Source organism: Tripterygium wilfordii, chromosome 15 (genome assembly GCF_013401445.1).
Source record: "Tripterygium wilfordii isolate XIE 37 chromosome 15, ASM1340144v1, whole genome shotgun sequence".
Lineage (NCBI taxonomy): Eukaryota > Viridiplantae > Streptophyta > Magnoliopsida > Celastrales > Celastraceae > Tripterygium > Tripterygium wilfordii.
Genome location: NC_052246.1, coordinates 1853240 through 1869041, shown reverse-complemented (window position 1 = coordinate 1869041; position 15802 = coordinate 1853240). Strand labels below are relative to the sequence as shown.

The window sequence follows — 15802 nt, the reverse complement described above, 5'->3', positions numbered from 1 at the left end:
AAAAAAATTATAGGATGTGCAAATTCAACACTCTTTATTGTAATGTTGTTTGTTTGTTTGTTTATCTTTTTTCTGATGAAATGTTTATAAGGAAGCGTTCTATTGTAAATGCTAGTTTTGTGTGTAAAATATTTTAATTCATTTTTATTGCCCGTTCAAAAACACTCTTTACTGTAGTTTGATTCTACATTCGATGGGCTAACTTGTTGCACGAGGGTGAATTTCCTAGTTGGGCTCCAATTCAGTGTCCCAATCTCAAGCAATGCCCAAAATACAAATTGGGCCGTTATTGTGGCTAGGCCTGCCCCGCAAGCCTTTTATGGCTGTCAAAGCCCATACTTTCAGTAGATTGAAATTGAAATTCCCTTCGAACTTGCCGATATGACGAAGCCCAATCTGACCACAACAAAGTCCGGATTGGCCCGATCCATTTACACACCTATCTTCGGCCCATTTCATCCCCTCCAACGTTTACCAACCGTTTTGGGGATCATCGCTACCCTGTCCTTTCACGACCTCGACGAGTCCGTCACTGCCCATTTGCCCTAAACGTCAAAATTCCACCAAACCAATTGCTACTGGATATTATATAATCTTACGATCACCAACCCTTCTTCAATCTCTCTAAACCCCAATTCCAACAACCCCCAAACTTTCTCTCTCAATCGGATCATGGAGGCGTCACAAGCTCTTTCTCGCATAGGTCTCGCCGGCCTCGCTGTCATGGGCCAGAATCTGGCTCTCAACATCGCCGAGAAGGGCTTCCCAATCACTGTCTACAACCGTACTGGTTCCAAAGTCGACGAGACTCTCGTCCGGGCACATGAAGAGGGTCAGCTACCTCTCACCGGCAAATATACTCCTCGCGACTTCGTCCTCTCTCTCCAGCGTCCCCGATCCGTTATAATCCTTGTCAAGGCCGGAGCACCTGTTGACCAGACCATTGCTGCTCTCGCGGACCATATGGAACCCGGTGACACCATTATCGACGGCGGGAATGAGTGGTATGAGAATACTGAGCGCCGGATGCAGGAGGCTGCCAGTAGAGGTCTTCTCTATCTAGGCATGGGGGTATCTGGCGGCGAGGAAGGTGCTCGTCAAGGCCCGTCCTTGATGCCCGGCGGATCTTTCCAGGCTTACAATAACATCAATGATATTCTCCAGAAGGTCGCCGCGCAAGTGGAGGATGGACCTTGTGTGACCTACATTGGCGAAGGGGGTTCTGGTAATTTCGTCAAGATGGTCCACAATGGAATTGAGTATGGTGACATGCAGCTGATATCTGAGGCCTACGATGTGTTGAAGAATGTTGGTGGGCTAACCAACGCGGAATTGGCAGAGATTTTTGATGAGTGGAATAAGGGGGAACTGGAAAGTTTCTTGATTGAAATCACCGCCGATATTTTCAAAGTGAAGGATGAACACGGAGATGGTGAATTGGTGGATAAGATTCTGGACAAGACTGGAATGAAGGGCACTGGTAAATGGACCGTACAACAGGCAGCGGAGCTGTCGGTGGCTGCACCAACTATTGCGGCTTCCCTGGACTGTAGGTACCTGAGTGGGCTGAAGGAGGAGAGGGAGAATGCGGCAGAGGTTTTGAAAGAAGCAGGACTGAAGGAGGAGGTGGGGTCTGTGAGGAGTGGAGTTGACAAGAAGAGGTTGATTGATGATGTGAGACAGGCATTGTACGCGTCCAAGATTTGTAGTTATGCGCAAGGCATGAATTTATTGAGGGCGAAGAGCAATGAGAAGGGTTGGAATTTGAATTTTGGAGAGTTGGCGAGGATCTGGAAGGGAGGATGCATCATTAGAGCTGTCTTCTTGGATAGGATTAAGAAGGCTTATCAGAGGAATCCCAATTTGGCGAGCTTGGTTGTTGACCCAGAGTTTGCCAGGGAGATGGTTCAGAGGCAGGCTGCTTGGAGGAGAGTTGTTGGGTTGGCTATCTCAGCTGGTATTAGCACACCTGGTATGTGTGCTAGTCTTTCTTATTTTGATACTTATAGGCGTGCCAGGCTCCCAGCAAACCTTGTCCAGGCCCAGAGGGACTTGTTTGGGGCGCATACCTATGAGAGAGTTGATCGACCAGGTTCATTTCATACAGAATGGACTAAACTTGCTAGGAACACTAATGCTGGTGTTGGCGCATTTAATTGAGCTTGTTTTGAATTGTTGTATCAGACTTTCTTGTTTGATTCAGTTGGGTTCTGGTATGTCCAGTACTCCAGTTTGAATTAGAATTGTATGTTTCATTGAAAATTTTCAAGCTTAGGCTGTTAGGCATAGCAGTTATTTTTTAGCCTCACAGTTCTAGCTGTTTAATAAAGAATGCGTGCCTTCTTGAGTTCAATGATCTATGCTTTCCTTCTTACAAGACATACAATTCCTTGCTGTTGTGCTTTTGATTCTGTAACTTTTATATCAATCAGTCAATGATCTGTTATTGTTAAATGTGATGCATGATGCATCTTGCATCTTGTAGTATCCTCAGATTACAGAAAATGAAATGCTGTGGGAATCCTCATCTAGTTGAGATTGAGCTTTGCAATTCTTTTCGACCATTTGTTTGATGCATTTGCAAACCATGTAACCAACGACATTCAAAGTGTTGTTATTGATGGTTCGTAGTAGTGGCTGCTGTTGGTTAATGTTAGTGATCGATTCAAATTTCATATTTGGTCCTGTTATCCTTGCCTTGGTGCTTTTTTATTTTTATTTTTTATGTTCAGGGTATGCTCTTCTGCTCTTGAACGTTTTTGATGGTATGGACCCTGCCTCAAGCTTTTGCTAGGGGAAACCAATTTCTGCAGTTGCCTACAAAATTTCTGCAGCCACCATCGGTTCATTTGCGATCTGTTTAAATTTGCGGGAAGCACACCAGTTAATTTTGCAGTTGTCTTTTACTTTATTCCGCTGTTGTCGTGGTGTTGTTACAGCAATTGATAATTTGATATGCTCCCTTCCATTGAGATGGCATGCAAATGGAATTGGGGAATCAAGATGTCTCATGAATGTAGAAGTCATAATCTTGCTGAATGTTCTGGTAGCAGAAAATTTACAGTGCATCAAGCCTAATGGGCAGGTAATGGAAATATTGCCCCATGCGTATTTCGTTGGCAATGTGCTACTTTTTGTTGCATCTACTGCAAAATCTTGAGAGGATCATCGATCTTTTAATCAAAGTAGCCACCATCATCATGAACTTGCAGCTGTGATTGAATGAAAAGCTCTCGGAAGAACACCGGAAGCTCTTGGCCTCCTCGCCCACATAGACAGCGACACAGCCCTTCCCCAACTCTTCTAACCTTGTCAGACGAAGAATTACTCTTCATGAAGACTGATGAACTTTCTTGAATACATGATTCAATAGCTTCAACAGGACACTCTTCAAAACAATGTTTTATCGAGAGTCAAAAAAAAAAAAAAAACCTCTTCGAAGGCAAATCTTCGCGTAGTGAATAGGGAAATTAATACGTCAAGAGTGTGTATAGATTTAATGAACAAAGAAAGCAAGCCATTTTAAGGCAGATCTTTTGCAGAGGGAGGACTTAAACCTTGAAGGGAGGTGGTGAGGCTAATTAAGATTCTCAAGCCTCAACCAAATACGCTCGTGCATAATAGATGAAAAGGCTCATCCCAGATTTCAATACATTGGAAACTACTGCAGACCTAGAGGTTAAAAGGGCATTAAGGCTAAATGGGGTAAAGATCCTAGCAATCAAGATAAACGTCTCTTATTTTATTCTTCACTAATAAATACGAGTACCTTCAAAAAATAAACACGAGTACCTCAACCTTCCCCAAATACCATGAGGAACAAGCAAATAACTTCTGTAATTTCAGAAAATTAAATCCTCAGCAAACAAGAAAAGAATCTGAAATACATAAACTATGTAGACAATATGCTGCTTGGTTTGACCAATATTCATCGTTCGTACTTCAAATCATCCGAAGCCAGCAAAACAATCGAACCCATTATGCAATGACCTGACCAAACATCCATTTTCGGATCTGCAAGAAGAAAACAAACTTGTTGAAGGATACAGAAGGTTACACAGAGGGGACGTCAATCAGTCAGGCATACTTTAATAAACTAGCAAGCATCGACTGTCACGTAGAAGTCAATTTCAGAAGACCTTACGTCCGATGCTATCAGATTATGCATTGAGAATGCAACTTAACCACAACAACAAGCAGTTCAACGACAAGATCAGTAACATGAAAAGAGTGGGGTAAGCGTATCAAGAGATACCGTGGGAAGGTTGCCCTTTACACCAGTCAAAAGATAATTTGCATTTGACATTTTCATATGAATGTCATAATATCAGCGAGATTCAATTATTTGACTCATATGTCTAAAACCCAACTGTAGAAAATAGCATTAGGATAACATATAACCTAATAATATCAGATCCTAGTTTTTCTGATTGCAAAGAATTATTATTACACCTAAGCAAGATAAGACCCATGACCACACTCCAAAAGGCAAACCTCAGGCTGAAAGGCAATAGGCATGATCATCACCATTCCTTCTCTTGAAAACAGCAAAGTAATTTAAATTATTCTTCTTCTTCTTTTTTTTTGCCTTTTTTGCATTGTACTTATTTGATAAGAAAAATAAATTTTATGGGATTGTATAGTTAGGTCGAGATAGATACAACATATTCTGTGAAGAAAAATACCTCTGGTAGCTTTTTACCAAATACAACGTCCAAGCGCGCATCAAGTGTGTTCTCAAAAACAATCTTCCCATCTCGAGAAGCCAACACAACTCCTCCAGAGCTGAAAATAAATAATAAAAAATTATATAAGTAGCCTGGTCCATCACTTGACCATCCTGATTGTTTGGGATGATTAGTGAGCCAATATTAATTATTAAACCATTTCTAAATTGAACAGCTTTTGTGCAATTTCCCTCTGCACGAAGGTTATCTCAAACTAGGAAATTACTCAGAGTACTATGGACTACACCAGACACCCAGGACCTATCACTCCCCATGGAATCAGAAATTGGCATTCATATAAAAAGATCAGCTCTAACTACTAAAATTTATTGCCCGGATTATAAAAGGTAAACGAAAACGCAAATACCAATGCAGGCCATGCAAATTGTGATGGGAGGGAGCAGGCGGAAGATAGACATTGGTGTCAACTAATATCTCTGGTGAGTGAACATTTGCTTTCTCTGCGTACTCCTCTCTTGCTGATTTCAGCACAGACTCCACCAAATGCAGATCTTCTTTCCGGCAACGCAATAAGACAGCAGGCTCTTTCAGCCTCAACATGCTCTGCAATATGACTTGTCATCTTTGCAGCAATAGCAAAAGTACAACTAAGTAAACACTATAATTCTAGTACAAGTAGAGCATGTAAGAATTTTCAAGATGAGGTATCCCATTGTAAACACCATACGCTGGATGCTTAACAAAGAATTCAAAAGTGGAAACACTCTTAACACACCAATCATGATAACAATTTATTACGTTCTAACCAAAATAACAGTTCCACCAACATCCCCCTGTTTTTTCTTTTCTTAATGATTGGTAAACTTAAATCTGGCATATGAGTCCCTATTTTCTCTTAAAATTGACAAGAAAATTCCACAATTTTAAAACTTTTCAGAAACACGAGTTCCATAGGAGTTTATCTGGGTGTTAGTAATCGCAAAAAAGGATAATAATCGTAGCATACAACCTCATGCCTTACTTCAGCGACAAAATACCACTTTCATAGTAGTTGATGAACACAAACCATTAAACCAAGATTACAGAAAATGAACAAGAAGATCATACCTGAACAATAAGATCTTTCAAAAGCCTTTTGTAACCATGATGATCATGGCTAACTTGTAGGAGGTCCTTTGCTGCTGCATCTTTCATGGAATTGACCACATCATCTTGAGCTTGAAGTACCTTGATCCGGGAAGCATTGAGCTGCATTGAGTACTCGCTAATATAAACCAAAACATAAACAAGCATTAACCCACAATTTCTGCAACGTCAAATGGAAAAGCCAGATCTAAAGAGGAAAACACAAGATGCTCTTTCCAAACCCATTAAATAATGCAAAATTGTTTTCCTTGGCCAATTTATATGCCATCTAAATTCCTGACAATTGATATCGCAAATAAGTCATGAGAATTTCTCTTTACTCATTCAATTCTTCATAAACTCAACTAGGGCAAAAAGAAATGAAAACCAAGCAAAACTTAAAAGCAAAACAAAAATTCACTGCAATTACTCACATATTCCAACAGATCAAATTCTACCAATGGATCGAAACCTAACAAGTAACCGATCTTACATATTTAAATTAAATTCAGAAACCCAGTCAATTACAAAACTGCAACAGAGAAATCCAAAAATTATGGAGTTGAGCGAATTACATCTTCTTTCGAACTTCTACTTGTTTCTGTTTACGCTCGTACTCTTGCCTGATCTTTTTCTTCTCTGCCTCTACCAGCTGCAACTTCTCGATGTTGAATTCCTAAAATAATCCCCGCTCCAACACATTATTTCACAAAAATAACCGTGATTGTTTGGGGGAAAGAGAAAAACGAAGATTCAAGTTCAATCAAAGGCGATTCTCAATCAATCACGGATGATGAACCGTACCTCCTCAGCGGAGACCGAGATCTCATTTGCCTTCTCCTCCGCTTCCTGGCGGATGAATCTGACCATCTGCTGGATCTGCTTCGACACATCGGTATCGTTCATCTTCGCTGATTGATCGGATGATATCGAATCAGAAACGCCAAAGGTTTAGTGCAGAGAGCACAAATTACTGTTGTTCGACCACAACTCTGGACTCTGGAGGGTTTGTGTTTTGTACACTGTATAGGTCCGCATATATCATCTAATGCGCGAACGCCTATTGTGAGGATACAGGTGTCCGAAGGCTGATGGCCGCGGATTGGTAGAATAAAATATTAATTTTTATGCAGCAATAAAATAATTTATGGGGTGGGAAAAAAATCAATTTCAAGTGGATCGACAATGAGAAGTGTTTCCAAAATATTTATATATCCAAACTCTAATTTGAATTTAATTTTAGACGTAATTAATCAACCAAATTCAGATTGTTTTAAATTCGGACAAATAAATTGAATAATAACATAATTCTGAGTTAGGGTCATAATAAATAAATCAGACAAAATTTCTATATTTAGACCCGAACCCGATTTTAAATCGGACAAAAATTATAGGTTTGGATCAGAATTTCGGACGTATAACTTATGTTCAAATTTGGTTTGATCCACATTGGACAAATTCGGTCATTCGGATCGGACATATTTTGCCATCCCTATTCCCTAATAATTTATTTTCCAATTTAAGATATATTTTGCTATTTATTGCTAAATATTAATTTTTGATGCAACAAATTCTTTTCCAATTATATAAATGACTCCAAATACGAAGCGGACAAGGATTTAAAAATATGAGAATTATTCAAACGGAAATAGGAGGAAAAACAAAACAAAATTGGTTCCGGAGCTTACTTGCAGAGCCAAACAAAGAAGACGATTCTCTCCGGCCAGAACTTTCCTTCCGGCGCGTTACAGCATGGAAGACCGCCATTCCCTCCTTCTCCGCCGTTGTTCAGGTAATTTCGCGCTTTTGTTCACTCTTTTTTTTGTGCTTGAATTTATATTATGTAAAGTTCGAGTACCTGAACTGTATTTGAACTTCAATTGCTTGGTTTATGGGTTTTGTTTGGATGCTGAGAAAGCAGAAGAACAAGGGGACATGTTCGCTATTCTTCCAGATGATTTTGCTTACCACATTATTAAGTCACTCAGTGTGGAAGACCTCCTTCGACTCAGTTTCGTCTCCAAAAGATGTAGAAATTTGTGCTTGTCGACCCCAAATGTGAGTATTAACAGTCACAATCCTGTGACCATTCGTGGTTTGAATTATCGATTTGGGTTTATAAATTCTCTTAATAGGTTCATGGATCAACGACATCATGGTAGGACTAAGATATGTACTTTTAACCTCTCTTGGTCCTTATCGGGAAGTAGTATTTCTTCTGAGGAATTCTTCTTCCTTAAGTATTTGAATCAAGCTGTAGATTGCAGTGTTGAAGAGATTGGACTTAGTGTGATCCATCCTCCCGGAAAACCTTTTGAATTGCCTTTGTTTGTTTTGCAATGCAAATCTTTGAGGAGACTTTCTGTTAATACCAATGGTTGTCTTCTCAAGTTTCCCTCTCTATATGCTGGTTTCAGTTCAGTTGAGTCCTTGAGCATAGAATCTGTTCTTTTAGACAATGACTTCTGTAAGGATTGGATTCCGGGATTTTTCAAGTCCATCAGGGAACTAGAAATTAAATCCTTTCTAGGGATGGAAACTATTAGTATTACTAGCAACTCACTTGAATCTGTTACCATCAGTGATTTGAGAAACACTGGCTTGTCTCATCTTACAATTGTAGCTGAAAAACTTCAAAAACTTAATATAGTGTGGTATCCTCCTGTTAATACAGTCACATCATCTTTCAAAATCAATTCTCCCAACCTAGTTGATTTTAGGTATGTCGGAGAGCCTGTGAGATGTTATCATTGTTTGGGGGGACTAGCACGTGTAGATAATGTGGTTTTTGATTTGCGAATGCCCAACCAACTAGCCTTGAATCCTACCTCTCATAACATGCGGGAGTTGCTTCAGAGTGTTGGCAGCACCAGAGGTCTTAACTTGTTAGGCCAGTCACTGGAGGTAACTTTTTTTTTTTTTCCCTCAATATTATCTCTATATGTTCACATGATCTAAGTGTTATTTTTTTGTCAACTTTATCTCCATAGTGAAATTAAGTTATGGTTTGATGGATTGGTGTATAAAGGTAATGTCATGCTAATGAACTGAGATTAAGACGTTATCGCAACTTAAAATAGAGATACATAGACGAAAAGAATCAAAACAAGAAGGTGGTAGAATTCTGTGGTATGATCTTGATATATTTCTCTTGCATTGGCCCCAAGGTCCAATGACTTCTGTGCTAGTAAACAGGAGAAGCTATTAACTAAAAAGAAAAACAGAGAGACAATGTGTTATTTATCTTGTTCATCATCTTTTCTTCTCTTTTTTCGACATTAGTGCTATTGTATTTTTCCTGACATCAAACCTCATTTTTTTTGCAGATGTTTTCATCAATGAGACTTGGCTTCCCAATTTTATTCAATAATTTGGAGAACTTAACTTTAACTGTTGATGGCTTTGATGATCATCATGTCCCATTTGTGGCCTCTCTTCTCAGAGGAACACCTAATCTGACAAAACTCCACATATCATCTGGCTTCTCAGAGGACATTTTGTTTCATATGCAATATTGGCAATCTCAAAAGATAATGTTTCATCAATTGAGTATTCTGACGGTCTCCTATCAAAAAGGGCACAATATACTAGAATTGGTGAAATATTTGGCAGCACATGCGGAGAAATTGAGAGTGATTGTAATTCGATGTTTAAATCCCATCCTGCTCGATTCTTTTATCGACGTACTCAGGAACAAGAAGGCTTCTACAACAGTCTATTTTATCTATTATTCAAGTGTTGGTTGTGAAAGCGTTACATGTGTAGATGCTTCTCATAAATCACCCTTTTCTTGTGCCAAAACTACTTATGTGCGCACTAATGCCCCGTTTGGTTTCGATTTATCGCAATTGTAATAAGAATTCTATTATGCGTAATAAGAATACCAAGTCCTGACAGGTATTATGATTATTAAGGCGATTCTGCATTGCATGATTAGTTTCTGTTCTCTTATGTTATTTCTTTGATCTATGCTTGTGAAGGATTTTCTGTGTTTTTAAAGCAGGTCAAGTTATGCTCAATGAGAAATTCTTTTTCTAGCATCTTCATACCAGTCTAAGTTAATGGAGTTTGAGATAGAAAATATGTCAAAATTCATGGAGTTCCAACGCATAGTTTTATCGCATTAGGTAGATTAGTATGCAAAAAAGTGCACTTCAAAGAAATATGGTCAAACAAGCATTTGAAACACAGCCTGGAAAGGGAGAAGATGTGCACTGCATCCTTCCACAAATGCAGGGCCACACTAAACTTTGCCTATCTAACCATCTCAAAGGATCTCTGACTCACGGTATCCATAGCTTTTCATTAATGTAAAGGCCCTTTCGGCCACCCCACCAGCCCAGATATTTCCACAAAAAGATGTCTTCACGAGTCTAGGAAGACAGGGTCGGTCTCTCCGTCATTGTCACTGGAATAAAAAAACTATTGGTAGCTTTGCAAATTTTTGAGAAAATGAAGTGTCTTATAAATTTACAATTTGGTCAAATAAGAGGGGTTAGCAAAGGAGTCTAAACAATTATGAAAAACTTATAAGCTTAACAACCCAACTTATCGCTAAAAAACAAATATTTATGGGAGGATAGTTTGTTCGTTAATTCTGGTAATCTTGGTCCAATCTTGAGACTTTTTGGGTCCATAAGAAGTGTAGCAACCCTTTCAGCACCACCTTAAAGAACCCATTTCCTGGTCGTCTCACCTCGTGCGCAACTTATGTAGACTTTTCACACAACTTAATATAATTTTTTTTTTCTGGAATTTTCTTTCTTTTTTGCAAGCATAGATCTCTCCTTGCGGTCTCTCTATGGCCCTTTACTCATTCTTTAATGATGTACAGTGCCTGATCAAACCTCAAAAGTCAAATATTTTCCCTCATAAAGGATGTCCCAAAATCTTTTCCTCCCTTCCTCCTGTGTCTTTTTTTGATGTTGGACTTTCAATTTTTCTGTCTGTATTGGCCATATATGACCCCTTACCATTTCAGTTGGAATTTATTATTATTGGCTGGTTTTTATTGAATTTCATACATTTTGGTAATCTGGGTGACGGTTTCTTGAATTGGGTTTTTGTCTTGTCCTCTAGAGAGAGAGTGCTTTTATATTCATTCACCTCACCTGTGAAATTGCCTTTTAGGTTATATGTGGTCAGAAATTTTAGCGGTATAAACAGATTTGAGGTAGGTTTAGTTTTGTTGTTGACAGTTTGTTCAGTATCACGAGATACCAGATTTTTCACAAGAAAGAAAGTTTACATACCCTTTATATTGATTTGGGGTTTTTTGATTTCTGGGTCTGGGAGGTCTGTTTGAGGCATTCTTTGTTTGTGTAGAGAGGAAAAACGAGAGGTTGAGAGAGTTTTATTGTTTCTTGTCATTCATGTCCTTACCACTTCTTTGCCATGGATCATTCTGGGACAGAGAGAGCAGCACTAGTTGAAGTTACAAAGGATAAATTTGGAATTGATCAGGTTTTGCTTCGAAATACTCGAGGGGCTTCAGTGAGGGTCAGTATCTTTAACCTCTCTTCTTGCCCTGGTTAATAACTGCTGCTGTATCTTCATTTACATCTTCATGTTTTTTCTCCTCTATTCTTTTCCTGTTGCGGGAAGAGCCAATTGAATTTCTCTAATGGACAAGTAACAATGATGGCTTGATTTCTGTGCAAATTGCAGTTCTGGGTTAAAGCCCACAGCTTCTGGCTAATAAACCTTTTCCATATATTGAAAATTCCAGGTTAGCTTGCATGGAGGACAGGTTCGTTCATGGAGAAATGAAAGGGGAGAAGAATTGTTATTTACTAGTAGTAAGGTAGAAGTCTTGGTCTTTGTTTCTTCTTAGCGCTTATTGTGTTCGTCTCAGCTGGCGATGGTAGATAACTGATAAATATCCTAAAGCAGATATGTAATCAGATATCCTAGATGAGCATAAATATATTACTTGTAAAATTTTGTTGAATCTGATTATACTCTTGTTTCTTACCTTGACATAGACCTTTAATTTTAGCAGTCTCTGTGTCACAGCTGATGTTAGTGCGACTGATTCTTGTTTACTGAGAGTTATCATCTTGTAATTTGAGAAGTTCTAATCTTAATCCACCTTCACCACTTATTTTATGTAGGCAAATTTGAAGCCACCAAATCCAGTGCGAGGAGGAATCCCTATTTGCTTTCCACAGGTATTTATTCTAATGCCTTTGTGACAATAGTCTTGTATCAGTCTCGGGTGTCTGGCCGATTGATGTGTTTTCCTGTCTGTTAGTTTGGAAACCGAGGAACACTAGAGCAACATGGATTTGCAAGGAACAGGATTTGGGTCATTGATGATAATCCACCACCACTGCATCCAAATGAAAGCAATAGCAAAACCTTCATAGACTTGCTACTCAAACCATATGAGGATGACCTTAAGATTTGGCCTCATAGGTATGCACTTGAATGTCTAAAATTCATACAAATCTTTCAAGTGAAACCAGCCATATGACTGGTAAAATATGAATACAAGTCTGAATGCCTTTGCCACACGAATATTCAGCATGTATATTGAGACAAGCAAGATTAGGAAAGATTATTTTGTTTTTTCAACTGAGTGGGATAGCTTCTTTATGGTGTTTGTCGCATATAACATTTAAGTCTAGTTTCTCTTATTTAAAGCATGCTTATGTACTTTGAAATGATCCCTTTTTTACTTATTTTTTTCTCCTCCCATTTCAGTTTTGAGTTCCGTCTTAGGGTGGCTCTTACAGCAGAGGGGAATCTAACGATGATTTCACGCGTCAGAAATATCAATTGCAAACCATTTAGTTTTTCAATTGCATATCATACTTATTTCTCCATCTCTGATATCAGGTATGGGATTTCCTGGTTTTGAAAGATAATTGGTTTTATTTGCAAGCAGTTCACTGAGCACAATCTGACAATTTAGGCGGTCTACCAGTTGCCCTGTGTTTTCAATCATTCCATGATTAACAATCTAAAAACATTCTCAATATGGACAAGTTTCATTTTCAAGCCACAAATTGTAAGAGATTCTGTCATACAAAGAGACTTATTGACAATGTAGCATGTCAACTTGTACCTGTAAAGTCTACCCTTTCACTTGTATGTTCGATATTGATGTTCCACATTGTTTTGTAAGATATGGAAAGTTGGAAACCAAATATCAAAGAATTTGAATTCCGTAGAAGTCCTATAGATGATGTTTATCAGTTTGCCTTTTAACACTGATATCAAATGGTATGCAAGCAGCAAGCAATAATGTGTTCATAAGTTATGCCGAGGCAAAGATCTGTTGAAATGGAAGTGGACTGTGCAATACCATAATTTTGATTTAAGTCATAGGAATTCTCACTTGCTATTTTAACTTTTGCATGTAAGATAGCTTTACGAGATTTATACATTTGATTACACTTTTTGTGAGTTTTGAACATTAATTGATTGTTGATTGTACAAACAGTGAAGTGAGGATAGAGGGATTGGAGACGCTTGACTATCTTGACAACTTATGTAAGAGAGAGCGCTTCACGGAACAAGGGGATGCGTTGACTTTCGAATTTGAGGTAAGACCCTTCATAAATGGAAGACATGTTATATGTCACTGGGAGATTTCTCTCTTTAGAATGCATAAGTAGGATTCGTTCTGGAGAGTTTTCGAAGTGTGGTTATGAAGGTTAAGAAAACAAAAGACAGCATAACAAGTTTTATTCTTTATGTTCAATAATAAGCTTAGTGAAACCTCTTGGATTGTAGAACTGATAAGGTGAGGAAATAAGACAAAATATTATGATGATGAGTTGTTTCACCACAACCTCAGGATCATAGCGCAAAGCTTTGAATAGTCTATCCGTAATGTTGAATAAGGCTGCATCCCACAGCCCTTCCCCATCCCCACATCTTGTTTAGGTGCCTTATTGTGTGGGAAGGTTCCACCCCCCCCCCCCCCCCCCCCCCCCCAAATATGTTGGTTTGTCAAGCATAAATGATGACACTATTAGCAATAGTTTTCCTTATATTTCCTTAGAGACGAGAACATTTTGATTAGTCATACTGATAGATAAAGTTCTGGATATAACATGATGATAAACTTACTTCCATTCAATCACTTCTAACATGTTGGCTATGCTGAGGAGTCTTGTGCCTACATGTGTTTGAATTTGCAGGTAGATCGGGTGTATCTTAGTTCTTCTGATGTGGTTGCAGTATTTGACCATGAAAAGAAGAGAACATTTATCATAAAAAAGGAAGGACTCCCAGATGTTGGTAAGTTCATGCCTTCAAAAAAAATTTACTTGGACTTTGATGGATAGTATTATGACATCCTATTGGGAATGTGACAACATTTTCCTTCAGATATTGTCTTTTAGCCATTAGGACAAAGAAAACCAAAAGAAAAAACAAAGCCTTGACGAATACTTGTGTCTACTTTCTTCTGGGACACATGATATATACTTCTGTTTTATCAATTCCATGGCATGTCCAATTTTCTCATGAGATAAGAGGCATTCAGAAGCTGCTTCTCGTTTGATTTTTGATGATTATTCATGATCCGAACAAATATGTTGTGTGCATGCTATGTCGCTATGTCTTCTTTTGGATTCCTTTCTGCGTGAGGTAACATTTCATGAGTTGAGGGTTGCTAGTCGCTAACATTTATGTACTCAAACATCATATAAAGTCCAATAGGGGAATCCCATCTAATATTGGTGTTTCATGTTTAGCTGTGAGCTAATAACTTACGATTCTGAACTGTTGTTTTCCAGTGGTCTGGAATCCATGGGAGAAGAAGGCAAAAGCTTTGGCAGATTTTGGGGATGAAGAGTACAAGCAGATGCTGTGTGTTGATGGGGCTGCGATTGAGAAACCAATCACGTTGAAGCCTGGTGAAGAATGGAAAGGCCGATTAGAACTCGCTGTTGTGCCTTCAAGTTGAATTAAGCAGCAGAACCTTATCTGATTCTACACGAATTCTGTGATGATCGAACACAGACAGTGCTAACTACCCAAGTTTCTCCTGTGAAGTTGATTAACTATTTGCAAAAGATAATGTGAATAAAAGCAGTCCCCTTATATCTGAGTGACTGCAATAGTAATTTCCTTTTGGTGGAGATGCTTGTTTTAAGTTTTCTCCATACTAGGAATGAGAAACAGTGTAAGTGATAGCTTCTTTCCCTGCAAAAATTGTATATGGATTGTAGAGTTCCTGTTGAGACACCAGTTTGGATTGTCGTGTGTGTACTTCCTTACCTGTTGTGGTAAACTTTAGCAGACAAAACACAAGCAGAAAATTCGACTGATTTTTTTTTTAACCGAGAATGATATAAATTTGTCTTCAGTACATCGGACTAAAAGAAATAATGACTATTCTGATGTATTTATAGAATAAAAGAAATATCTTATATAGTTATTATTTGGAGCAAAACTTTATATAATAAAAAATGAGTCCTATAATTATATCCCTATCATATCAGGAAAAAGAAGGATTCCCATCATATGATAAACTTGGGTGGTGTAAGACTGTAAGTGATGTGGGGCTGAATCTTATGAAAGTTCATCATTTGAGGGGTGAACCAAAATTCTTGAATAGGTTAATAAGTTTTAAAAACAAAATAAAAAAGAAATTTGATAAATTTAAAATATACAGTGGTTAATTCTAATCCTAAATTTATAGAAACTAGCTCCTAATCTAACCTTTATGAAAGATTATTTATTCTCTAGAGATAATGACTTTTCTGTTCCTACCATATATTGAATTTTCATATATTTTTCTAGGATACGTAATTTTTTATATTTACACGTCCCAAGAATTTTATATACATTCACTTTTAGTGACGTAAACGTTTAATTTTTTTTCTCAATTTTTTGACAATAATTTAATCGATTGATCGAGCAGTTATCATTAGTTTCAATTGGTTATTTCAGTTATTTGATTGGTTCTCATTATTTTTTTTTACAAATAATTGACTGTTCGGCCACTTAATCATTTGATTTGATTATTCGGG

The 15802-nt window shown here is 38.1% G+C and overlaps 4 protein-coding genes across 4 annotated transcripts; 3 read left to right on the top strand and 1 right to left on the bottom strand.

Annotated features, from left to right (window-relative positions):
* Positions 1–510: 510 nt before the first annotated feature.
* Positions 511–2377, top strand: LOC120016458 (6-phosphogluconate dehydrogenase, decarboxylating 1, chloroplastic-like). The gene has a single exon (XM_038869240.1). The coding sequence runs from the start codon at positions 673–675 to the stop codon at positions 2158–2160; it is 1488 nt and encodes a 495-aa protein (XP_038725168.1). The 5' UTR covers positions 511–672; the 3' UTR covers positions 2161–2377.
* A 1338-nt stretch (positions 2378–3715) lies between these two features.
* Positions 3716–6836, bottom strand: LOC120016459 (V-type proton ATPase subunit E-like). Its single transcript, XM_038869241.1, has 6 exons — positions 6618–6836; positions 6389–6489; positions 5796–5952; positions 5095–5291; positions 4686–4785; positions 3716–4014 (listed from the first exon to the last, which is right to left on the bottom strand). Exons 1-6 carry the CDS (start codon positions 6717–6719, stop codon positions 3979–3981), a joined length of 693 nt encoding a protein of 230 aa, XP_038725169.1. The 5' UTR covers positions 6720–6836; the 3' UTR covers positions 3716–3978.
* A 626-nt stretch (positions 6837–7462) lies between these two features.
* Positions 7463–9731, top strand: LOC119979971. Its single transcript, XM_038822602.1, has 3 exons — positions 7463–7605; positions 7735–8717; positions 9140–9731. Exons 1-3 carry the CDS (start codon positions 7566–7568, stop codon positions 9665–9667), a joined length of 1551 nt encoding a protein of 516 aa, XP_038678530.1. The 5' UTR covers positions 7463–7565; the 3' UTR covers positions 9668–9731.
* Positions 9732–10701: 970 nt separating this feature from the next.
* LOC120015921 (putative glucose-6-phosphate 1-epimerase) lies at positions 10702–15097 on the top strand. The gene is made up of 8 exons (XM_038868427.1): positions 10702–11312; positions 11542–11616; positions 11927–11983; positions 12067–12230; positions 12519–12653; positions 13261–13363; positions 13964–14063; positions 14564–15097. The coding sequence occupies exons 1-8, from the start codon at positions 11208–11210 to the stop codon at positions 14731–14733; spliced, it is 909 nt and encodes a 302-aa protein (XP_038724355.1). The 5' UTR covers positions 10702–11207; the 3' UTR covers positions 14734–15097.
* The last annotated feature ends 705 nt before the right edge of the window (positions 15098–15802 follow it).